The 27690-nt window shown below is 39.8% G+C and overlaps 1 protein-coding gene across 1 annotated transcript in view; it reads left to right on the top strand.

Annotated features, from left to right (window-relative positions):
• MSRA (methionine sulfoxide reductase A) overlaps positions 1-27690 on the top strand; it is a 224203-nt gene that overhangs the window by 77454 nt on the left and 119059 nt on the right. The window contains exon 2 of the mRNA XM_081943808.1: positions 11335-11403. Within this exon, the coding sequence (XP_081799934.1) occupies positions 11335-11403 (69 nt within the window). The remainder of the gene's footprint in view (positions 1-11334; positions 11404-27690) is intronic.

The raw sequence follows: 27690 nt of genomic DNA, 5'->3' as shown, positions 1-27690 counted from the left end.
GGGCTACTGTGTGATTGGAGGCAACAGACAATTGCTTCTCAGCTACATCTATGTTGCTCTTCTTGGTTTAGTATCTTCTGTGTAGAAAATGAATGGTATAGGAGAAAATCAAAATAATAGATGAAAACAGGAAAATGTGCAGTAGAGTTATGGATGTCAAAGGCTGATTAGTTGTGTACTGTTTGAAATATAAACATATGAACTGTAATGTTGTGAAAGTGTTCTTGATTTCCAAAAATGAAGTAATTTAAAAGGGTATGGTTATTTTATTCCACACTTAATTTTCCCACTGATAGTATATATTGTAAGTTATTTTTCTTTGGTTTGATAGCTGCTTTCAAACAAAGAAACGAATCCAGAAGGAATTTGGGTATGTCTTCAACTCATTCTAAAATGAATTTTGGAATAATCTGCAGAAATACTGTGCTGAAATACATCATATTTTGTAATATTGATCAGTATGCAGACAGTAGTGCTCTTGCTGTAAGAGATCCAATTGCATGTGAGGTGTCAGATTGTGCTACATTAACTATATGAACAAATTGCTCACTTACCACAGTGCCCTTTGTCACTGTCGCTTTTAATAACTAAAGATAATTTGTTCTGAAGTATAAATTGAAACTGCGTTGTTTTTCATAAGCCTCCATCTAATTACGGTAGGTGAAAAGTCAGCTGGTTGGTCTGGAAGTTTTCTCATTCTTTACTTTATATTATTTCTCCCTGAAAAAATATAATAGCTGCAAATATAACTCTGCTTGTGACGCCATCTCCAAGTGTGAAGGTGGCTGCTGCTTCGCCTGCTTGAGGTGCTCTGAGGCTATCTCAGTTCTATGGGCAGCTCTTGGTAGTTGTTAGGGATGTAACCCTAGGCTTGGCTTGGCAATGTATATAAGCTATGATTACTTTACTGTTACTTTAAATCAGTGGTTCCCAAACTTTTTCAGTCCACCGCCCCCTTGGTGCTACAAACTGATCCTCAGGGCCCCCCACCCTTTGATCAGTGGCCTCCCTTTGATCACTCGCTCCCCCCGCCTGTCCGCACTATGCTAGCCCTGCGCTCACTGATTGGCTGGCTCACCAATTGTCCCGCCCACCTCTAAGAGCCCTATCTATAGAAAGCCAAGCAGAAAAAAAGTTAACTGGGTTTAGATAGGGCTCTTAGAGGCAGGCGGGGCGATTGGTGAGCCAGCCAATCAGTGAGTGGGCAGGGCTAGCATAGTGCAGATGGGCAGGGGAAGCGAGCAATCAAGCAGCTTCTGGATGGGCGGGGGTGAGTGAGCAAACTTGTTCTGAATAGCTCGCTAGAGGAGGCCACCTCCAGCACTCCTTTGCCGCCCCCCTAGCCTCTTACCACCCCCCTGCCGCCCCCCTTGCTTCTTACCGCCCCCCTAAGCCATCTCACTGCCCCCCAGAGGGCGGTAGCGCACACTTTGGGAACCACTGCTTTAAATGCTTAACAGATGTAATTGGCTTGTTACCTCAAGCAGCCATAAGAGGGAGCCAGAATGGTTGTTACATCTCTCTCTCTGTTTTGTTAGATGCTGGTCGGTGTATTTTTGAGGTATTGTGGTTTGCTACTGTTTAGCTATACTTTGTGTGTTAGACTGACTATTTTGATAACTGAATTACTGAACCGTGTATGGCCTGGACTGTTAACCGGACTCTGAATACTTTACTATATTTTTATACTATTCAGTGTCTCTGTATGCTGGTTTGTGCGTGTTATTCCATATCACTCTCATTACGCTTCTCTGCATACTCGCTCTCCTAACGGGGAGCTTAATTACTTAACACTAGTAATTTAATTTAATTTAATCTTGTAATTTAGTTCTAGAGAAGCTGCAGATTCAGATTATGTTCTTTGTATTTCTCTTTTCCCTTAGTATTAAATATTGGTAAAATGCTTAAAGGCTGAGTACATTCACACATCATACTTAGCCACATCATTAAAAAAAAACCATACATTTTGTTTTGGTTTAGCACAGGACTGTCAAACTTCTTGCCCGCAGACCAGATGCCCATGTCCAGTTTAGTGAAGGGGAAAAAAAAGTCCCGATACATCACGTGATGCCACCATGATGATGCAAGTTTGACACCTGTGGCTTAGCATATTGTGTAAATCTAAGCACTGTGGTTTTAAAACCATGCTTTATGGCTGAGTTAGAATCATAAAGACTGGTTTATTCAACAAGCCATGTTTTACCAATGTTTTTTTTTTTAAAAAAATACAATGAATTATTTGGGGACAAAGATCATATTTGTTGTGATTTACTGGACTCAATCTTGATGAAAAGAATAACGGGCCAGGAGCCAAATGAAGAACAGTGGATCCGTTATTTTAAAATGTAAATAGCTCCCTTTCCCACATTTTTTCTTTAATATCATGTACAGTTTGCCTGAAGGGCTGATGTTTGGAAAAGCAAAGGCCAAAGGCCTTTGTGAAGCTATTTGGGCAATTATTGGAACTGTGATCACAGGATAGCTACCATTTTCTACCTAGACAGCAGTGTCTAGAGCAGGGGTGTCCAAACTTGGGAACTTTAAGACTTGTGGACTTCAACTCCCAGAATTCCCCAGCTAGCCATGCTGGCTGGGGAATTCTGGGAGTTGAAGTCCACAAGTCTTAAAGTTCCCAAGTTTGAACACCCCTGGTCTAGAGGCTTTTGTTGGGAGGGAAAATACTCAGTTGGAAAGCAGCAATAGTAAATGTGCACAACTTCCTTTTCTTTTTTCTTTTCTTTGCATGTCATTAGTTCTGTCTCAACCATATTGTGGGAATGCTTAGTCCTGTTGCTATATGTTCAGTGTGCATTTGGAGCATTTTCTCCTGACATTTTAAGACAGATAAATCTGATGGGGATACTGAAACTGGTTAGCATTTGTACAAAGGCTGAAAAGTAACCCACTGGCTTACAGATTTATACTGATATTCACTCATAGCACTGAAAAATGTTTACATAGAATCGTAGTGTGGAATAAAACCAGAAATGATCTAGCAGTTATTTGATGAAGAAATATAGACAAAAAGTACAGGTATTATTCAGTACAGGTATTTATGACTGAAATTGAGAGAAGAATTTTCATTGATAAGCAAGGTGGTTTAATCAAAAATTCAAAACCTTTCAGAGAATCTTGTAAGATCATAGCCAAATAATCCATGAAAGCTCTGAATTTAAAACTCTCATTTTTAATTTTTTTATCCCATTATCTTCTTATCTTGTCAAATATTTCTATTCAACACTTCACGAACCAGGATAAATAGCAAAGGGGACAAAGGATAAACTTTGTTTGGTTTAGTTAAATTGCCATTAACCACATTCTATTAACATGATTCAAAGCTAAGAGAAATAAATTTAAAGAATACAAATTAACATAGTGTTGCAGAAAATGACAGACTTAGACTTCTCAGGATAAAGGAAGAGTTTATTTGGCAGCCAGGTTTAGAAAGCTAGCCCATGGCTAGCATTGCAAGTTCTGAACAACCTTCATTATCGAAGCACATGTTCTTATACATTCTCAAAAGCAGCGCAACACGGAAATATTTAACGCATTTCTTATTGGTTATTCTGGGGAAAAAGCCTTATAGTAGATAGGGTCTTACTTTTCATTTTGTCTTGGGACACAGGTATGGACTATGTATCATTAACAAACTTTATTTGAACCTTGTGGTTTGGACTTTTGACATAGGGATGTTGGCTAGAACATATTGTGGTTAGAGGCTGATGACATTTTCTTGTCCCTTTAAGCAAGCTTCTAACTGTCCCTTTTATGCCACGTCTTCATTCTTATATTTTAATTCATATTTTATTCTACTTTATCAGGAGTTCTCAGACTGTGTTTTGTAACCCCACAAATAAATGTGAAAGGGCTTTCATTTGTTCCCACCTTTATTATTTATTATTTTATTTTGATTTATTTATTTATTTTATATCCTGCCTTTATTATTTATATAAACAGCTCAAGGCAGCGAATATGTCTAATATTCCTTCCTGCTCCAATTTTCCCAAGAACAACAATCCGGTGAGGTGAAAGTGAGTGGCTGGTCCAGTCACCCAGCCTTCTTTCATGGCTAAGGCAGAATTAGAACTCACGGTCTCGCAGTTTCTAGCTTGGTGCCTTAACCACTAGACCCATGATGGTGAACCTATGGCACATGTGCCACAGGTGGTGCGTGGAGCCATATCTGCTGGCACGCGAGCTGTCAGCTCCACCTTCCTCCTCCCAGCGCCTTTTATCCAGCCAGTAATCAGTCCAACCCCTCTCTCCACCCAACTTACAATGGCCAGCAACATTTTGCATGCATTTCCCTTTCTTTTTCAGCAAGCCAAATTCAAAAAGCCCGCTCCGCCGTGGTTCCGCTTATGTGTCTCTGTGACATCATCAGTCATCGCCACTTAGACGGGAGCTGGTATAGCTGCTGAGATTGACAGCTGCTGTTGTTCAGGATCGGCCGTCAGCTGGCCTATTACCCCATTGCCACTGCCAACGTGCCACCTGCTGCCTTTCCCCCCCAGGAATGGCGAGCCTCTGACTGGAGCTCAACAGTGAGTCTGCTTCCAGCGTAAAAAAACATGTTTCTCCATTTCTCATCTAGAGAAATATAATATTCTGTGTTTTTAATATTTCCTAGAATATTTCATTTTTCTAGGAGAGGGGTAGATGCTAACTTCCTACAATAGAATAATAATAAAAGTAGCCTGCCTGGAGAGTTGATTATTGGTCTGATCTACTGGTGGGGCTGATACAATTATATGAGCCAATCAGATATCAGCTCAGCGGGAAAGTTCAGTCAGAAGCTAGTTCATCCAGAACCTAGTCAGTCCTTGTTTAGTTGACTGTGAGCTACTGAGAAGTGTGCTTCAGAACAGATCACTGCCTCTGAAGGTGCCAGCAATAGTTGCTGGTGAAAGATCAGGACCTCAGAAATGACTGTCGCCATTTAGCGACGGTCATTTCTTGATTTATGGAATATTGTGGATAAATATGGAGTTGAAGGTCATTACTGAAAGCAGTCAGAGTCATATGTGATAAGAGTAAAATAATGCATGAGAACACATGAATAATTTTAAAATTCAGTACTGAGCTGTGAATTAGATAAGAATGTATGATGCCCTTTTCATTGTTTTAATGAATGTATGCATATTTGTATAAAAATGCTATGGGAACCTCTTAGTGACTTTTTACTGAAAAAAATGAACATGATTTACAGATTTGATTAATAGAAAGGTTACATTAGGGAAAAAAGGAAACTGATGTAATCTTAGAGAGGACAAAATATAAACTTAATAACTTCTATTAAGACTAGAAACCACTTTAAAAATATGTTTTAGGCTTCTTTTTCTTCTTTTCTTCATTCATCTTTAACTCAAAATCACTTATTATTTTTACATTGTGGAAAAATATCTTAAATAAAAAATAAATTTAGAATACATGCACATACACCGATATAAATACAGAATTTGTGTTGGTGACATTAAACATATATTTCTTGGGGATGTACATGTATATGCATATGATATTGGGTAACAGCTCAAATGTTTTGCAGAAATATTATATATAAATATTATATATAAATATTATATATAAATATTATATATAAATATTATATATAAATATTATATATAAATATTATGTATAAATATTATATATAAATATTATATATATGCATATTATGTATACATATTATGTATAAATATTATATATAAATGCAACTAATGCAATTAAAAATCAATTTCTTTTGACCAGGAATTGACAGAGAAAATGGGAGGAAGCCTCCATCAGTTTATAATACAAATAAAGTTATATGAATAGGCAATATACATATGTGACTAAATAAATAAATCCCACTGAATCTCCAAACTATAATAAATAGGTCAATTTGTAAACTTTGATTGAATTTTACTGACAATTGAAGATGAATGAGGAAATTTTAGGAAATGCAAGCTGTGGAGAATGGTAATAGGTATTATGTTGAGTGGAATGTTGAAAAAAGAGAAAAGCCTGTGAATAACAGTATGTTTCTTCTCACTTAATTACATTGAAATGAAAACTGGGTATGTCAAAAAAAAAAAGCATAAAAGCAAGCTGAATGCAGTGGGAATTGGTTACAAGTCTGTATGAGAAAATGAGAAAAGAAAGGGTTGAGAATGAATGTACACTGAGTGCAAAAGTGAATGACCATTGTGAAAGCAGTATGTTGAAATAGTTTAGTCACATCCGAGGATTGAATCACAAAACAAATATACAAATGAAGAATGAATAGATGGAGAAGAAGAGGATAAAGGTTGTATGGAATCGATGAGATCCTCAAAAAAGGTGAAAGGTTTAAAGAAGAAAAGGCAATGTATGATGCTTGTGCAGAAATGGTTTGCAAGAGAAGAAAGATATGGAGAGCAGAGGTGAGTTCGGACCAGTTTGGTTGAACTGGTAGTGGTTTGCTGGCCTGGGTCGCCAGAACACGGTCGGTGTGGTATGGCTCCCCCCTCCCATTTTTTAATGTTCTGTGCATGCGCAGACCTATTTCTGGGCCACTGCGCAAGTGCGAAAAATGACACATGCACTGAATCGGCAGTAATGCCAGCAGCAACCCACCCCTGATGGAGTGGTATAATGAATAGTATTGGTATAGTTTGAATTTATCACTGTTTCCCTTTTTTATGTCACAGCTTCAATATCTTGGGCTTTCTATTTCTTAATTCTACTCTGTGTTATATGTAACACTGCTTACTCCAAACAAAAGGTAGAAGCATGGTGGAAATAAGTGTATTTAACAATGCAGCATCTTAGAGCTGTTGTGCATTTTAATTCTGTGACTTAATGGATAGTGGTTTAAAGAAAGGAGGGAGAACCATTAATTTTCTTATAGGAAGAACACGAAAAATTGGCTTTGGTTTTGAAATAAAACGTAGATGTGAATTTCATTCCAATAAGTATAACTGAAAGTATCTTAGAAGTCTACTAGTTTATTGTAAATACTGGGAGAGAAATATTGATTACACATGGTAAAAAGCAATAGCTATAGCACTTAGACTTATATACGCTTTACAGTACTTCACAGCCCTCTCTAAGTGGTTTACAGAGTCAGCACATATTGCCCCTAACAATTTGGGTCCTCATTTTATCTACCTCGGAAGAATGGAAGGCTGAGTCAACCTTGAGCCTGGTGGGATTTGAACTGCCAAATTGCAGGCAGCTAGCAGTCAGCAGAAGTAGCCTGCCGGTACTGCACTCTAACTACTGTGTCACCATAGCTTATGAATAGCTTAAGTTATGTATATTTACCCCTTTCATTAAAAGTGAAACGCTGCAGTGGCCAGAAAAAAATGTTGTTATATTCAGTTCAAATATGTAAGTTTCATATTATCTTCAAAATAATAAGAAACAAAAAGTACATTCCTATATCTCCAAAGGTACGGGTAGTCCTCAACCTATGGCCATTATGAGCCCAACATTTCTGTTGTTAAGTGAGATATTTGTTAAGTGAGTTTTGCCCCATTTTACAACCTTTCTTACTACAGTTTTTAAGTGAATCACTGCAGTTGATAAGTTACTCACCTGGTTGTTAAGTGCATCTGTCTACCCCATTGACTTTGCTTGTCAGAAGGTCACAAAAATGATCACATGGGACATTAGCAAAAGTCACAAAGATTGCCAAGCATCTGAATTTTGATCACATGATTGTGGGGCTGCTGGAGAGGTTGTAACTCTGAAAAATGGTCATGTCACTTTTTTCAGTACCGTTGTAACTTTTTCAGAGCTGTTGTAACTTTGAACGGTCACTAAATGAACTGTTGTAAGTTGAGGATTACCTGTATTTTACTTCAGTGTCCATCGCCACCAAGCTGGCTGAAGAGCACTAAGAAATGATACAAAAGCTGTTCTGAATGCCAGGTCTGCCAGGAAGCTTAGTCTGATATATTAAAGCCTGATATATAAATACGGTGAGAATAGATTTATAATTATAATAAAACTTGGTTTTGCAGAACAAGTGAGGCCCAGGATATCTGTAATTCCCTAAAGTCCGTTCAGTCAAACAGCACTTCATTGCAGTGACATAATTGATGGAAATTCATCATTTGCATCATTATGTCATCCACATGATGAGATAGTTCTTCTCCACTTATTGCATCTGCAGACTCTTGCCTGGAAGCTTAATTCAGAGTTACGGAGTCTCTTTTAAGAAAGGACGGGTAAGGCAAATCTCCTTCAAGCATGATGGATGAATTATTGGGTTTCTTGGTAAATAAAGTTGCTTGAACTTATTCTGCCAATTGGACAGAGTCCACTGCGATGAACAAGATAGTGTATTATTGAGATTCCTTACATATTGTAGGGTTCAAATAAATGAACAGGTTTAGGTATGGTATGAGTCCTGATACCTGTGAGCAAGGTAAGTAATACTACCTACCTTGGTGGAACTCAGTTATAGAAGAAACAGATTATCTGTATTTCTCATAGTCAGAATTCAGACCCAAATCATGAGGCAAAAATGGCATTGTTAACTGTAGTGGATTATCTTTGTTGGGATATAGATGAATATATAGATTCTGTTAGTGTCTTTGGTGACATTTGATATAATCACTCATGGCATTTTGCTGAATCTTCCTCAAGGGGTGGCAATTGGGGGGCATTGCCTGATAGTGGTTTTGCTTCTATCTAAATTGTAGAGAAGCAGCACTCACATTTCTGGTTGCTTTAGTGTGATGTGCTACGGAGGTCTTTTCCTCGTGTTATCTAATATTTACAGTATATGAAGCTGGTGGAAAAGGTCATTTGTCAGTTCAACATATTGATGACACTTAACTATATTTTGCCATCTTGGGCCAAACCAGAGTTGCCCTGGAAAGGTTGAATTAGTATCTGTCAGGATCTAGATGGATCCAGGATCTTGATTTAATCAGTTCACATTAAATTTTATCAAGGCCAAGTTGTTTTCTGTCAATTCACATTAGGGTGATCTGATAAAAGGGATGATGGTACTTACTCTAGATATGGACAAAGAACTTGGTTTGTGAGTTGGAGCTCATCCAAGTCTTATGGTTCCTATTTAAATAGGTGAAAGTTGTGGCCAAGGAGGTCTTTAACCAGGAATAGTCAGCATGCCAATGCAACCCTTTCTTCTCCAATATCAGTTTACTCAAGCCTTAATTGCTATGCATTTAGATTACTGCAGTGCATTCTCTATGGCCTTTGAAGATGCCTTGGAAACTATAACTTCAGAATGCAGTGGCTAGATTTCTAGTCAGATAAGTTCACAGTTAGAGCTAGTATCAATTACAAGATCACTACATTAGATATTAATATGCTTCTAAGTCTAATTCAAAGTGCTGGTTTTTATCTTCAAAGCCCACAATACTTTGGTACATAAGGTACTGGCCTCAACACGGTTGATTCTGCCTATCTGGTCTGAACATCTTGAGAGAGCCTCCTAAAGTAATTGGGTAGATGGCAGCTCTTCTCTGTAGTGGCTCCTATGCTCTGGAACATGGCTTCCAGAATATACCCTTGTTCCTCTTTGCAATATGCAAGGTAGTGAAAGAATTCTTATTCCACTAGGGGTTTAGTCCTGAAATGAAGAGAGTGGACATTTTCTCATGGTGTGCAATGCATGTACTATCTTGGTATGTTATACATCATCCTAGCTTCTATGATTGTGGGTCTACAAATATTATAAACAAACATTTTTCTACAACTTATACAATATAATATAATTTTCTACAATTATGAAATATAATTTATTACATTTTAAATATTATAAATAAAGTAATTTCTGTTGAATCATCATTATACAGATGTTGCCAATTACAACAGAATTTGATAAATTCCATCAAAATCCATTGGAGTAAGCTCTGGAAAATGAAAGTTTTACTGTAATGATATTTGTCTTAACATAATGTATGAATCCATGCTTTATTTTTGATACTGAACAAATCATGGTTAAGCAAACTATGTCTTAATGTAATGTGTGAACCTAACTAATCAGTTATTTATTTATTACTTTTATTTGACACTAAATTTTCTGGAATGTTGACTATAGAATAAATTGGGTTTTGAGAATGTATAAAAGGATTGGCACAAACTGTATAAATGTCAGACTAGTCTCTCTATAGATACGTCCAGTACTGACTCAGTTATGTCAGGTAGTTCAAAATTCAGCCAGTTTTTTAAAGCCAAACTTTAAAATCAGATTATATCACTCCAATTCTACATCTACTTTATTAGTTCATATTCTTTTTTTATGAACACAGTCTAAAGTGCTTTTAGATCCTTTAAATGCATAGAAACAAGATACTATACAGAATATACAGAATGGTATTTCTCATATTACAGTGGCTTGCTTAAATTTCAAAGGTCCTTCTTTTAGGTCATTTCTTCTTTTAAAGGCCTGTCTAATCTGTAGTTATTTATTTATTATTTATTTGATTGATTTATATTTCACCTTTCTGATCAAAAGATGCTCGATGGAATGGCATTTGTTTAAAACATTTTAGAAAGAAAAAACCTGATACCTACTTGTATGTGGTTGCTAAGACTTGAAAATGACTTGATGGCGGGTAATCAGTCCTTCCATTTTTAGATGGTAATTTAAGGCCAATTTGTTTGAACTTTTGATTAATTGCTGCTAGTTTGGGAATATTATCTTGTGGTTTTGTTCATTTTTAATTGTGAGATTGATCAGTCCTATGTAACTGTATTCAAAAGTAAGACCCATTAAATTAAATGGCATTTACATGCAGTAAATTAATGTAGAATTACAGAATATCTTGCTTTTAGGATATTCATTTTGAACAGAATAATAGAAGCAATATAAATTTTAAAAATCAATAACAAATCTCTGATAATATGAATGAGACTCCTGGCAGAAACATATAGTAGAGAATAAACATGAAATTGGTAGCAATCCCTGCCCTGTGGAAAAAATTGAGATCCAGAAGGCCACTATCCTATTAGCTCTCTAAAAAATCCTGAAAAACTGGTTCCCTTCCCCACAACATTGGGTTGGGGGAAGCTGAAGCCCAGACAATGTGGTTGTTTATTTATAGAGGGGTATTGCTTCAGGAAATTGAGAGTTGTTTTGGATGTTAGTTTTAGGTTTTCATTGTATTTTTATTTGTGGCTTTATGAGCCAGCTAGGATTATGGTGTCTATACATTATCTCAATTTATTAGACGATCCATCTCAAATATTTAGCCAAGGCAAAGAGCAAAACAAACAAAAACTGGTACAGTTGCTGAATGGGCTCTGCCCACATGAAGATCCCCAGGTGTATAAAATAAGCCATATAAGTCAAACAAACTTTCCTATTTGATAAGGTAATATTGCTTTGATTTTCAGGTAAACATCACGTGAATGGGAACAGTATGGTTGAACCCTTTCCAGAGGGAATGCACATGGCAATATTTGGTAAGTTCAATTTGTCTAATATTGAGACTATATTTCTGACTAGACCTATATTAAATTATGCTGTTTTACTATTATTAATATTAATGAATATGACCATAATTCTTTGCTTCAAGAAACTGTTTATCACTATTATCTCCTTTTAAAATGATTACTCATCCAAGTATGGATGAATTCAGATTTTCAATATCCAATCTAGTCTTGTGACTTGTTAATAGAAAGACCCCTCCATACACATAGATATGGTTATTGTAGTGGTATGAAAAATGAATGAAGATTGTGATATGGAATGAGGGAGCCAGTTTGATATAGTGGTTAGAAACTGAGAGACTGCGTTCTAAGCCTGCCTTGGGCACAAAGCTAGTTGGGTAATTTAGGGCGGTCACCCTTTCTTAGGCTGGGAAGCAAGAAAGGGCAAACTGCTTCTGAAATCTTGCCAAGAAAACTGAGGGACATGTCTATGCAGTAATCAGGAGTAAAAACTGATCTGAAGTTGACATGCACAAAATTAAATAAAAGATTCATGCAATGATGGATTAAAGCTCAAATTTACTGCATTACAATAAAGGATACATTCACTATTGCTCCTAGTTATTTTTTTTAGAAGGGAATGGCAAAAGATATTCATCATTATTGTGTTTAGCCAGAAGCCATCTTAAACATTATAGGGTACAAATATAACTGTGGTTGTTAGAAATCAGTAGAAATCAAATATACATTTATAGTTAAGGATTTTTAGTCAATGGTTTACAACTTAGCTGTTTCTCAAAAGGGATTTGTATTTTATGTTAATGATACTTTACAATCTTGTAAATAATTTAGTTATGATAAAGCTTATGGAATAACTTGGCAGTTGAATGGAACTTTGAAATAGCTAATTTGTAGAGAATTAAGATTGTGTCTATAGGAGAAAGAGTGACAGAAGTTGGGGGCGGAATTAAAAGAGGGATCAGACTAGAAGCCCTACATAGTCACCAGTGGACTAGGTCCAACTCCACTTAAATTTTGTTGACCCTTATCTAACTCCCAGGTAGGTGCTAACCATTAGTTGTAATATGACGGACTTATATATTTATTTACAAGATTGTATATTGCCTCAATCAGAAGACTTTGGGTGAGATGCAACAAAGCAAAATGTCAACTCTGTGTGTTGACATTCTATACAGAGCATCGGCGGAGTCGAATCTCAGATTACAGTAGCTGGGTTGAGATGAATGAAGCTATTGGATAACGTGATTTATTGAAAAGACTGAAGGGAGGGAAGAAACACGGGCAAAGTTTAAAAGCAGATAAAGAAAGCAAAAAAGATGGCTGCAAATAAGAAATGCCTAATGAAGAATGCCTAATGAAGAATGCCTAATGAAGCTGTTAATAAATCACTGCTTTTTGTATTACAATATCGCATCGCTTATTATGAAGCAGGCATTGTTAGGGTACTTTACAGACAGCCATCTTTTGTTTTTAAATATTGGGGGTGCCGAGGGGGAACTCAGAAGACCATGGCAAAAGGCCAGCTATCTGAACAGAGCTGGATAGCAGACATCAGACATCAAAGCCAAGATGAGCGAAGCAAGAAGAGATAAGGAATCAACAGCTAAAGCTGAGCCCCCACCCCACCCCTATGCCCAGAAAAAGGGAAAGGCCCTAAGCGAGCTGGGAAGAGTGGAGGGGATGCTGGGCTGGAATCAAGCCAGGCCCCCAAAGCCCCCAGTGTAGCTCTTGGGAAGTTCCATAGAACAATGGAGGGAGGAATTTGACTGGGTCACCCTCCGTGAAGAAAGGCCATTATGCATGCCAAAAGAGAGGGGAGGAGCAGTGGATCTTCTTGAGGTGACGAGAAGCACATGGGAACGCAGCCCCACTTCTCCACCCATCGAAGGAAGATGAAGCCAGTGCCTCTCCCACGTAGCAGGCAGGCTGCACAGGGCAGACAATCTCACCCTCCCTCCGAACTAGAACTGAGGAGTATCTTCAGACATATCAAATGCAAGCATACAGAGGCTGCCAGGAGGAGGGAAGGGTACTGCTGATTGAACCACCCTGATTCAGAGGAAAGTTTGATGGGAACTCAGACCACTTAGCCCTATTCCTTGACTCAGCTGAGGTCCACCTGGAATGGTATGGACACCTCTACTCATCCCCCAGAGCCATAGTGAATACTATCACAGAGGGACTAGAGGGGGAAGCAAGGGAATGGCTAGCAGCCCTCCACAAGGGGAGAGCCCCCCAACTGCAAGGCATATATGACTTCCTACGACTGCTAGAGGCCAGATTTGAGGAGGTGGAGAAGGACCTGTATGCAGAAGATGAGCTCAGCGACCTAAAGCAAAGGGGCTGCCCCATCAAAGAGCACATCCGCAAATTTAGGAGAGTCATTGGAAGGCTATCCTCTTTACCAGAGCGTCTGTTAGTGTATTTTTTCAGAACAAGTCTGGACCAGCAGATTGCCCAAGTAACTGCCTACCGCAACATTCCAAACCGATTCTCTGAGTGGTTCTGAGTAGCAATAAAAGTCGACAGCGGGCTGCATGCCAACAACATGAGAAAGCAACCAGATGCAAAAGAGAGAGATCAACCTGACCTGAAACCACCCAGCACACCAGAACATCTGGGAGCCACATCCGATGAAACCCCAGAGACCGAACAGATCCCAGGGAAATATCAGGACCTCACAGAAGAATTCAGCAAGACAGAATGCAACATTCTCCCCCCCCCCCCCCTCACCGTGAGGCAGATTGTGCCATCGAAATCATCCCTGGGGCAAAACTACCCAAACCCAAGCTGTACGCCATGACGCCCCGGGAAATGCAAGAAATGCACAAATGCATAGACAAAACCCTAGCACGAGGCTTCATCGAGCCAGCCAAGCCACAGGCTGCAGCGCTAGTGCTCTTCAAAGAGAAAAAAGACAGAACTATAAGACTGTGTGTGGACTTTTGAGGGATAAATGCCGTGTGCATTCACAACCTATACCCCATCCCCCTCGGGAAAGATATGTTATCTCACTTGGCCAAGGGAAAAGTCTTCATCAAATTAGACCTCAGAGAGGCTACTACCGAATATGAATCAGGGAAGGAGATGAGTGGAAAACAGCGTTCAGAACTGCCCCCTAGGGAGCTTCCAATTCAAAGTGATGCCATTTGGACTACAGGGAGCCCCATCAGTGTTCATGCAGTTAATCAATGAGGTGCTGCATGAGCACCTCTACAAGGGGGTCCTCGTCTACCTGGATGACATTCTGATCTACACTGAGACCATGGACGACCACATACCCCTGGTCCGCCAAGTACTGGAAAAACTTCTGGCAGCCAACCTGTGCGTCAAGCTATCAAAATGTGAATTCCACCGTGAGTGACTAGACTACCTAGGCTACTGAGTGTCAAATGAGGGAATAGAGATGGACCCAGCCAAAGTGCAAGCCATCCTAAGTTGGCAACTCCCCTGCACCCGCAGGCAGCTACAAAGTTTCCTAGGGTTCACAAACTTCTATGTTTTTTTATTGTTTTAATTAAACAAAAAAACACACAAAAACATTCTTCATTACATCTTCCAGAAAGCATGTCGATTGGTTACAATTAAATTTCGTGCGTTACTACAATCATTCTTTATATTTCATTCATATTGAATTGTACATTTTAAATAAAAAATCTTTATACCATCAATATACCAACATTCTCATTTAACTATATTTGTTTGAACATACTTTTGTCTAGAATCATTTATATTTATATTATAATAAATGTCATGATGGGTTATCTGTTGACGAATAAACATCTTAAAAACGAAAACATTTTATAAGCAGCTACAATGTTCTACTTATTTATCACCTAGAATTAACTAATTTTTTATTTTTATTTTTATTATTTTTTTCCCATTCAATTATGTTTTATTTGGGTTTTACCGTTCTTAACTTTCTTATTTTACCCATAGTTATTATTTTTAAGTTTTGTTACATTCCTTCATTGATTCTTATTTCTTTCCTCCATCCACCTATACCATTTATCCCATATCTGGTAGAATTCTGATTCTTCTTTTCCCTGAATTTCTTTAGTTTGTCCATTTCAGCACAGTCCATAACCTTTCTTATTATTTCATCTTCACTTGGAGTTAGTTTGTTTTTCCATTTCTGGGCATGGGCGATCCTTGCCGCCGTTATTGTATGTAGTATTAAATACTGGATTTCTTTTTTGTATTTCGCAGACATTATTCCTAATAAGAAGATTTCCGGTTTCCATTCTATTTTAACTCCCGTTATTGCCTCCAGCCAATTTTTGATCTTTTTCCAAAACTTTTTAGCCTCCTCATAGGTCCACCATAAATGGTAATACGTTCCATGTATCGATTCGCATTTCCAACATTTTGGGGAGGTATTTGATGATATTTTAGCTAACCTTGTTGGTGCCAGGTGCCATCTATAAAACATTTTATACTGATTTTCCTTGTATGCAACTGAGAGTGTCATTTTTAAGTTTGGGTTCACAAACGTCTATAGGCAACTCATCCCCTCCTTTGCAAAGATCACCAAACCCCTGACAGACCTCCTGAAGACAGGGAGCCAAGGAACAAAACCTCGCCCGAAGCAACCTCTACAGTGAGACCTAACCTGCCAAAAGGCATTCGAGACACTAAAAGAAATGTTTGCAAAGGAACCGGTGCTGAAGCATCGTGACCCCGAGCAACCCTTTATGATCCAAGCAGATGCCAGCGACATGGCAGTGGGAGCAGTGCTACTCCAAAGAAACAACCAGGGAAACCTACAACCCTGTGCCTATACCTCCTGCAAGCTCACAGACACAGAGAGATGATGGGACACATGGGAAAAGGAGGCTTTCGCAGTGAGATGGGCACTGCTAACTTGGAGACACCTGTTGGAAGGGGGCCAGAAACTGTTCAAAGTCTGGACTGACCATAAGAATCTGGAGACTCTTAGGACCCCATGGAAACTATCACCCAAACAAGTCCGATAGGCTCAATATTTCAACCACTTCGACTTTGTACTAAAGCACATTCCAGGGCAGAGGAACTTTCTAGCTGACGCCCTCTCCCGCATGCCCCAGTACAAATGCGAACGGGAGCAGGTGGTGGACGCCATCATTCCCTCTACCCAAATAGCTGCCCAAGTGACCACCAGACAACAATGCCGTGACCAGCACGACCAACCCGCAAGCGGCCTAACCACGAGACTCAAAACAGAACTGCTAGCAGACCCTTGGTTTCAAAACAACCAACACATCTTGACAAAAAGAGATGACCTTGCATGGAAGGGGATGAAACTCTATGTCCCAGAATCCCTACACATCCTAATTCTCCAGAGGAGACACAACGCCAAACCGGCAGGCCACTTGGGATTCCTAAAGATGTTACACTTAGCCAAGAGGCAGTTCTGGTGGCCCAAAATAAAGAAAGATGTGGACAGTTACGTGAAAAGTTGCATCATCTGTGCCACAATGAAGAAGCGACCAGGAACCCCCCCCCCCCCCCCCGGATTGCTGCAGCCAGTAGCAGAGCCAACAAGGCCGTGGGAGGAGATCGCAATGGACTTTATAGTAGAGTTGCCGAAAAGTGGGGGAAACATGGTGATTTGGACTGTAATAGACCTGTTCTCCAAACAGGCGCACTTCATACCCTGCAGCGAACTACCCTCAGCTCACAAGCTGGCCAAACTCTTCCTGAAGCATGGAATACCTCGAAGAATTATCTCAGACAGAGGGGTCACGGTTAATTTCTGGAGGGAGTTCCTGTGATCCATTGGGTCATCCCAGGGCCTTAGCTCGGCTTTTCACCCGAGCACCAATGCGGGGGCAGAGAGACTGAATGCTATGGTAGAGCAGTACCTGAGGTGCTACGTGAACTATCAGCAGTCCAATTGGGCAGACCTTCTGACCTTCGCTGAGGTTGCGTACAATAATGCTGTTCACAGCAGCACAGGACTAACACCATTCAAAGTAGTGAGTGGCATGGACTTTGTCCCAATGCCTGAGTATCCAAGGGATCCCCCTTCCTCAGTCAGCTTGACTGACTGGATGTCAATGCTAAAAGCAGGCTGGGAGAATGTCAAAAAAGCTCTAGCTAAGCAGCACAAACCTATAAGAAACAGGCAGATAAACACCGAGCTCCACAATGACCATTCCTGGTGGGAGAGAAGGTTTACCTCTCCAATAAATATTTGAGGTTAAGACTCCCTAGCAAGAAACTGGGACCAAAGTTCCCATTCCCCATAGTTAAGATCATCAACCCAGTCTCAGTGCACCTGAAACTGCCCCGACTGCTACGGAAGGTACACCCAGTATTCCATAGCAGCCTCTTAAAATCCGTGGTCGGATCCACTCTGAGACCACTGCCCTGGGAGCCCCCAGACCCTGTGGTCATAGGAGGCCAAAACCATTATGAGGTGCAACACATCCTTGATTCAAGGTGGCACAGGAGGCAACTCCAGTACTTAATTAAGTGGAAGGGCTATTCCTTGTCAGAGGCATCTTGGGTAAAGAGTAGAAATATCCAGGCTGATCGCCTTATAGAGAGATTCCATGAAAACAATCCAAACAAGCTTGTGGGGGAGGACATAGCCTTGAATCCCATACTGGTACTCAAATTGTTTTTGCTTGCACAGATTGCCTTTGAAAAGTGAGGGGAGACAGATGTCAACTCTCTGTGTTGATACTCCATGCAGAGCATCGGCGGAGCTGGATCTCAGATTACAGTAGCTAGGTTGAGATGAATGAAGCTATTGGATAATGTGATTTATTGAAAAGACTGAAGGGAGGGAAGAAACATGGGCAAAGTTTAAAAGCAGATAAAGAAAGCAAAAAAGATGGCTGCGAATAAGAAATGCCTAATGAAGAATGCCTAATGAAGAATGCCTAATGAAGCTGTTAATAAATCACTGCTTTTTGTATTACAATATCGGGTTCCTTATTATGAAGCAGGTATCGTTAGGGTACTTTACACAAAACACATTGCACAGAAATAAAAGAGAATTGGTGCATTATGCTCCAACCCCGCAAATTGCAAACAAGTACACAGATGTCTGCTATTATTCATAGTGGGGCTAAAGCTTGATAGGATCTTCCAACTGGATATTTGGCAAGCTACAGCTCAAACTTTGGTATGAAAAATAAATGAGGAAACTAATCAATATAAGTTCACTGCATGACTTGGGGAAATCACTGGTCTTAGATGAAACTATTTACACAGTTATTTTGTGGGATGGTGCTATGTACATCATATTTAGCTGTTGAGAAAAGGTGGAATGTAAAGATAAAGAATTTGGTTTATTTCATTTTATAGTGCATAACAAGGAGATAGGTATTCTGAAGTACTGAATCATTTCTGAAACTATTGACATATGTCTCCATACCAATTAACCTTACCATAATCTTTGGAATGTGAACCTTTAATTAATTACCATGAAAATGTCCTTTGTCCCTCAGGAAAGGAAAGTATAACTCTTGCTTTAAAAAGCAGATTCTTATTCTCACATTATGGTGAGGTGGGCAGCAAACAAATTCAATAAATAAATAAAATAAAATTGGTTGGATTTGACACAATAGTGTTGAGTCTGGTGGGGTTTTTTTGGAGAAAGAATATTTTTGATATTACCTAGACAAGACTGAAAGACTCTCCTGAGCTTTAGCTGTCAATTATTTTTATGTGCCATCATACTATTTTTGGTGTCATGTGCATTATAATAGGAATAAGCAGATTATTAATTAACTATTTAGGTTGATAGCTCACATTATGACATCTCAGAGTGGTCTGGGAAAGCACAGATTGCCCAAGCAGATTACAAACAACTGTACTGATTCCTTCCCTTCCTGAGTATCAGGATGACCCAGCAGCTGCCAATCAAACAGCAGTTAGGTGGGTTGGAAGAGGGGAGAGGAGGATTTGGGGGTTGTTATTTTTTTGAGATATTTTCTTGGAAACACTGCAGTCTTCTTCCTCCCTCAGACCTGGTGTGAAGTAAAAGTTTTGCTAGTTATTTCTCTCAGCTGGAGCCAAAAGTAGAAAAGAAGAACCGTCAAACAAGCCAAGCAGGAAAAAACAAGCAGAAAAGCCAAACAAAAAACAAAACTTGAGAGAAATAGAAATAAAAAACTAAAACTAAAAAAGAAAGAACGTATAAGCCCTTCCAGGTGAACCAGGTAGGAAACACATCTGGATGAGCTATGTTAACAGAATCTTGCAAGTCTGGAAGTACAAACTTCCTGCCACCACGTTTAACTGATTGATCCCTTAGGGCAGGTCCTTTTCTAAATTTCTTTCTCTTTAATATTTCTTAAGATATTAGGGTTTCCTGCCTCACTTAATTGACTGTTTGCCAAGCATAATCTCTTCCCTTTTTCCCCCCAAGGTCATTCCCAAATTCCATTATATATAGTTGAATCCTATAGAAAAGGTTCTAGTTCTAGAGAGATATAAAGGATATAAAGAGTTTAAGACAAATTAAATATAGAGATCAGCAATACAGAATGGAATGATATTACAATACAGGTAGTCCTCAAATTACAACCACAATTAAGCCCAGAATTTATGTTGCTACCATAAGTGAAAAATTTGTTAAGTGAATTTTGCCCCATTTTACGACTTTTTTTTACTACATTTGTTAAGTGAATCACTGCAGTTGTTAAATCAGTAACATGGTTGTTAAGTAAATCTGACTTTTCCATTGACTTTGCTTGTCAGAAGGTCACAAAAGGGGATCACATGACCCCGGGACACTGCCACCATCATAAATGTCAGTCAGTTGTCAAGCATCTGAATGTAAATTACGTGACCATGGGGGATGCTGCAATGGTCATAAGTGTGAAAAATGGTCCTCCGTCACTTTTTTCAGTGCCGGGTAACTTTGAACGGTCACTAAATGAACAGCTGTAAGTTGAGGATTAACTGTATAGTGAAATTAGACTGAATATATTCTATAAAGCTTATAGAAAATACATAAAAGATAATATAGTTTCAATAATAAAACATTAGTTTCTAAAATTGTTGAATGCATTTATAATGCACAATTCCTGATATATTTGGTATGCTGAATAAAAAAAATCTTTCCCAGACTTTGAAGGTTTGATGCCAAAAAACCCAACCAACTCCAACTTTCCAGTGCTTTGTGTATTTATTCAGCTGGGATCAATCTGATTAATTTCAATTTCAAATGTTCATGTCAGGGTTCCAAATAGCATCCAAAAGTAAATCAGAGGCAAAAGATTCCTCAAAGTTCCAATTTATTAAGAGAGCCATGTTGGCACATCTGGGAAAACCCGAATCTGAAAGCTTCCCAGTTTTCCCCACCTAGTTGAAAGTTCAAGATACTGCCCCATACCCACGAGTCCATCACATGGTCCAATCTTTCACTGGCACAGTGGCAGCTTCTACCCATCCAATTCTGGCAGGTGAAGAGACCTTGGCTTTCTGGAAAGAATTTTGTTATGGCTACATATCACCCAACTCGTATAATCCCCCCTCCTATTTTCTCAAATAGAAAATGTATAGTAGAATAATAGAAAGTGTGGCAGGCCTGAAGTCCAAAAAAGAAAAGTTGGCTTGCAGGCCTGGCAGTTCATGCAGATTCAAGACCATCTAGTACAGTGATGGCGAACCTATGGTACACGTGCCACAGGTGGCACGCGGAGCCATTTGTCAGGGCACGCGAGCCACTGCCCTGTCAGCTGGCCAGCGCACATGCGCGCGCTGGCTAGCTGAGTTCACCGTTTTTAAAAGCCATTTTTCACCCTCCCCAGGCTCCAGAGGCTTTATAGGAGCCTGTGGAGGGCAAAAAGAGCCTCCCCCGCCACCCCGGAGGCCCTCTGGAGGCTTCAGGGACCGTCCGGAGGCTTCCCTGAAGCCTTTGGAGCGCTCAAAATTACCCTCCGAGCAAACCAGAAGTGACTTCCGGTTTGCTCGGAGGGTCGTTTTAAGCTCTCTGAAGGTGTCAGGGAAGCCTCTGGATGATCCCTGAAGCCTCCGGAGGGCCTCCGGGGGGTGGGGGAGGCTCTTTTCCCCCTCCGCAGGCTCCTATAAAGCCTCTGGAGCCTGGGGAGGGCGAAAAAAGCATGTAAAAATCAGGGGGGAGCGCCTGTTGTGGGTACATGCATACTGGGGGGTCGCACATTGCATTATGGGTGCGGAACGGCCGTACACGACCCCCCTGCGCTCCCCCCACTTGTGGCACACGAGCCAAAAAAGGTTCGCCATCGCTGATCTAGTAGGTTGTTTCGTGAACTGACACTCATATATGACATGGAGATATAATGTCTATCGAGATTCTCAATCATTCAGGTCATGGTTGTCCCAAATGTTTTTTTTTCCAAAAAGCAACTGGACTTTCTTGGTTTTTTCCTTTGAAAATATTTTGCTTCCCATTCAAGAAGCATCTTTAGTTCTAAATCAGTTATAATGATTTCCCACCAGCATTTAGAACTAAAGAAGCTTCTTGGATGAGAAATGAAACATTTTCAAAGAAAAAACCAAGAAAATCCAGTTGCCTTTTGGAAAATCACCTTTGGAATATGGAAATAGAGCACTTTAAAAAAAAAAGTGTGATAAAATGGATGCCAAATTTTTAAAGAAATAGTCACAACACAATAATGGGAAGAATTATGGAACAAATTTATAAAATTTACCCCACATTACTATTTAAGAGGAAACTGATATAAAATGTTTTACATATGGTATACAACCCCATCAATAATTGCTAAGTCATAAAGTAATAAATGCTGGAAATGCCATGAGACATAAGGAACATTTTACCATATATGGAACAAACAAGGAAAAACCCCTCCAAAGTACCTCAAAAAATACATTGCATTATTCAGAGAATTGTAGAAATCATATTTGAATTGAAACCACATTTTCTAGCAGGCATAATTCTTAAATACTCTAAAAAAAATCACAATTTACTAAATAAATATTCATAGCTGCAGGGATAAACTTCGCACAACATTAGAAAAGTGTTGTTGATGATAAATCAGAATTTAAATTGAAATAGATTGAGAATTTAAAGTTAGAGAATATGTAGCAATGGCAAAATTGCTACATTGTGTATTTACAGCAGAAATTTTACCTCATTCAAGCAAAAACGGTTTCCACAGCATATATCACAGCAAGATAAATTATAAGTATTCAGAATATGGCTATTAAGGGGAAAAAGAACTGATGAAAAACTGAATTAGTAAATATATAACTATTTTAACTGGTTAGAGATATTATATATCTGTCAAATACAACAAAGGAAAAGTTAGAAATTAAATATTTATAATATTTTTAGTAGGCTTTCTTTTTGTTTTGTTTTCTAAAGAGCCAGTTTGGTATAGTAATTAAGGCACCAAGCTAGACACTAGGAGATCCTGAATTCTAGTCCTGCCTTAGCCATAAAGCCAGCTGAGTGATTTTGGTCCAGGTCATTCTCCCTAGGAAGGAGGCAATACAAACCACTTACAAAAATGTTGCCAAGAAAACTGCAGGGACTTGTTTAGGCAGTTGTTATACAAATGAACTCCAATTGAAAGAGGAAGGGAGGGAGAAAGGGAGGGCAACAAGATCATCTAGAAGTTAAAAGGGGAGCAATTCTTATACACCCAAGAAACTCTTCCTGTATTATTTTATATATAAAATAAATTCAACGAATAAATAAATGACAACTATTCCAGTTGTGTGATCTATTATCACTGACTGGTGCACCTGTTCTCTTTGGTCATTGTCTGTTAAACAAGGCAGAATTTTGGGTCCAGACATACATGTCAGCAAGAGAAGAGGAGTCCATAGAGAAAATTAACCATGTCATACTTTCTGAGTATCTCAACTTCAATATCTTTTAATTTTAATATTTGTATCTGGTAGATAGAGGCAGTAATTGATCTGTGCTCTCACATTCCTATTCTGGTGAGAGCCTCTAGATCAGGGGTGTCAAACTCAAGGCCCCAGGGGCCAGATCTGGCCTGTGGGGTGTTTAGGTCTGGCCTGCAGGGCTGTTCTGGAAACAGTGAAGGTCCATTTTCATTGCAGTGCCTCTGCCAGTGAAAATGGAGCTCAGGAGGGCTGTGGTTGACAGAGTGCCATTGCAGCTGAAAACGGAGTTCAGGAGCCCATTTTCACTGCAGAGTGCTCGGGCCGCCACAGGCGCCCCTGACATGAGTGAAGTCAAGCTGGCCATGCCCCCCTGCCGTGCCTCTGCCATGGCCCCCTGCCATGCCCCCGAAGGTCATACACAGCCCTGATACAGCCCTCAATGAAATCAAGTTTGACACCCCTGCTCTAGAATCTATGGTTGCTTTAAATTATGTTGCTCTAGAATATGGACTATATTAAAAAAGAAATATAAACAACATCTGCTTTTCATGAGTTTCAGTTCACATAAGAAGAATGGAAGAATTTTTAATGTATGACACCTTCTATCTATAGCCATGAAGATGATTATATGAAAATAACAATTCCTCTAATTTCAATCAATGAGTAAACTGGAAACTGGAAACTGGAAACCGAATGGTTTCAAGATAAAGGACACCGACTAGAGGGGTTGGGGGTTCGGGGCAGCGTTTTGCGGTGGTTCGGCTCCTACCTTTCCGGCCGGACGCAACGTGTGTTGGCAGGGGAGCAGAGGTCGACCCTAAGCCCCCTCATTTGTGGGGTGCCACAGGGGTCGGTCCTCTCACCGCTCCTGTTCAACACATATATGAAGCCGTTGGGTGAGATCATTCGTGGTTTCGGGGTGGGATATCATCTGTACGCTGATGATACTCAGCTGTACATTTCCACCCCGAACCACCCCAACGAGGCCGTCGAAGTGATGTCCCGGTGCTTGGAAGCCGTACGGGTCTGGATGGATGACAACCGACTCAAGCTCAACCCCTCCAAGACGGAGTGGCTGTGGGTTCCGGCCCCCCGGTTCAACCAGTTACTTCCATCTCTGGCCATTGGGGGCATACAACTGCCCCCCGTGGAGCGGGCGCGCAATTTGGGCATCCTCCTGGATGCCCGGCTGTCCATGGATGACCATGTGACAGCTGTGGCAAGGGGGGCGTTCCACCAGGTTCGCCTGGTGCGCCAATTGCGTCCCCTATTGGACCGGGATGCCTTACGCACAGTCACTCATGCGCTGGTGACGTCTCGCCTCGACTACTGCAATGCTCTCTACATGGGGCTTCCCTTGAAATGCACTCGGAGACTTCAGTTGGTCCAGAATGCGGCCGCGCGGGTGATTATGGGGAGTACGAGGTACTCCCATGTGACACCTCTCCTGCGCGAGCTGCACTGGCTTCCTGTGGTCTATCGGGTGCGTTTCAAGGTTCTGATAACGATCTTCAAAGCGCTCCATGGCTCAGGACCTAGTTACTTGCGGGATCGTATCCTGCCCCATACATCCCTGCAACCAATTCGCTCGCACAGAGAGGGACTTCTCCAGGTGCCGTCTACCAGACAGTGTCGGGGGGCGACGCCTGGGAGCAGAGCCTTCTCTGTGACGGGCCCAGCCCTGTGGAATGACCTCCCCCCTGATATCAGGACTACCTCTGACCTCCGCTCCTTCCGCGCAAAGCTCAAGACCCACATCTTCCAAGTAGCTGGCCTGGCTCAACCATAGTTTTACCATATCGCTCCTGACGGGTTTTTAATTGTGTATTTTGTATTTTAATTGAGGGGATTTTAAATTGAAATTTTAATTCTATTTTATTCTGTTTACCTCCTCCATGCATATGTATATGTATATGTACTGTTTATATTTGTATATTTTATGTGTTTTTATTGTACGCCGCCCCAAGTCCTTCTGGAGAGGGTGCGGCTAACAAATAAAATTTGATTTGATTTGATTTGACAGTTGCATACTTATATCCTTTGCTAGATTTATTCTGGTTTTATACAGAAGACATAGATTCCTATATTTATCACTGCAAAAAAATTTGGTAACTGATTCCTTTTATGTAAAAGATATGAGTGAATTATTTTGTCTAGGAATCATAGTGTTGTTATTATTTATTTATTTTTAATTTTATAGCTACTGGCTTCATGGCCAACAGGAGTCATCTTGCCAGTTACTGTTGTCATAAGAGTGGGCAGGGTTGAAAATTTCCCTTTTTTATTATTATTAGGTGGGAGAAATAGAAAATAGAGTGCTTTAAAGTCTGAGGAATAATGCACCTGGTTTTTTTTAAAATATTACATTGTGAAAAAAGAAATTGTGCCATTTTGCTGTCATATTTCAGTGGCCCAATCATGGGAGGATTTGTGGTCTGCAAAAATAGGATTTACTAGCAGATGAGCCATCAAAGCATGAATTGCCATGAAACATATTAGCATGATAACAATTATACCAAATGAAAACATAATGATTCTGTTTTAACAATGCAAATGTCAACACATCAGTTTCTAGTTCCTTGGGACAGTTTCTCATTAATCCACAAAGAAAATACAGTCTTCAATTCCAATCAGATTTTTTTTAATACTAATATGTTTTAATGCTATTTGGTTATCCCAAAGAATTCTGCACTTCCCAGTTTTTAGGATCTTCTCAAGACTTTAAACCAGATTAGAGAGAAAGGGATATCTTGCAAAATGTTTACACAAGTTTTGTTTAGGACAAGGTTCAAGATAATTTTAATGGGTACTAAATGAAGTTGCTTTTGAAATGTTTTATGAATTTTCCTTGTTAGTATCCATTTTCTAGCCCAAAAATGTTAATACCCTGTTTCCCCCAAAATAATCCCAAAAATAAACCCTAGCATGTTTTTTTTACTTGTGTGCCTAATATAAGTCCTACCCCCAAATAAGCCCTACTTAAGACCATGCACATCCGGCTGCCTGGCAATTCCATTTGGTTGCTTGCAATGCCATGGCCACAAGGTGAGGCAGGGTAGTCGTGGAACTGCCCCACACACCCTGTACTGGCTTACCTCCGAGCCTCCGCAGCCATGCGATCCACACCCTGACACCTGCCTCACAGCAACAGCACCAGTAACCATGTGCAGGAGAAGCCCACATGGCCGCCAGCCCACTTCTTCTGCTTGCTTGTGGCCAGAATGGAGCAGGAAGTTGAGCGGTGTGTTGGTGCCATGGCTGCTAGGTGAGACAGGTGTTAGGGTGTGGGTGGGCTGGCTGCAGGGCCCCTGAGGGTAAACTGGTGTAGGGCATGTGGGGCAGCTCCACCCCTCCTGCCTTGCGGTGGTGGCTTCCTGCCCCCCGCGAGCAAAAAGAAGAAATGGGCCTCCTGTACATAGGAAAAAGAATAAGACACCCCCCCAAATAAGTCCTAATGCTTATTTTGAGACTCAAAAGAAAATAAGACCCAGTCTTATATTCAGAGGGAAACAGTTATCTGTCAATGCAGTATGGATTCAGAAAGGCTCTTATCTCTGCTTGCTGTCAATTTAGTACTATTTGGGAGATTTCAATTTCATAGAATGATTTCTGAGGCTACAAGATCATTTATAAGGAGGCTATTTGCCAACATATACCATGTCAGTGACTAAATACTTCATTTTTGTATGCACTTTATATATTATTTGCATACATGAATTGACTAGGCTGAGAGGGCTTTTCCCACCTCCTTCCTGCATGAGCTCTAATTTAGTTAATTATTGTTCTGCCACCTCTAAAGATTGCAGATGCCAGGAAGCAGAACATTAAATGAATGTTTGCCATTAATACAGATTACTGTGTTTTGACAGTTTGCTAATCAACTAAAAGAAAATTATGCTGTAAAAATATGTCTGATTGCCTTTTAACCTACCCTAAAGGTGTTATATGTATGTGGTCTTTTCACTAAAGGTTCTGTATTTTGTAAGCAATTTTTGATAAAGTGCAGCATCTAAAATTAGGGAGTATCAGCACTTTTAATAGTTGACTTTATGAAAGCATTTTAAATTTTTCCTATTCAGTTAGCTTCATATTTTAATCCAGAAATCAAATTTAAGTATAGAGTTGTCAAATTACCACGTTGATAATGGAATAAACTTATTTCATTTCATTTCAGTATGTTAGATAGTAAGCTAACCAATTTTTATAATACTCTAAGGTACAAGCATTTAGGTTAATGCTCGTCAATTTTTACATGTTGTTTAACTGTCATGTCTTTAAGTAACCTAAGTTATTTGTGTTAAACACTAAAATTACTTAAGAGCATGAGCTTTTGTGAATTACAAAGGAAAGCGTGAGTTTGTCAGGCTATATATAAAAAAGGAAAAGACATTTGACTGAATATATGGATGCTTCTTGAGAAAAAGACTTTTGCCATGAATTACTTGATGTTCAAAGGACATTTTCATCTGCATCATGCGGGTCAGGATATTACTTTTTATTGAA

Source organism: Natrix helvetica (assembly GCF_964273705.1).
Source record: "Natrix helvetica genome assembly, chromosome: 2".
Lineage (NCBI taxonomy): Eukaryota > Metazoa > Chordata > Lepidosauria > Squamata > Natricidae > Natrix > Natrix helvetica.
This window is presented reverse-complemented; position numbering and strand designations above follow the sequence as displayed.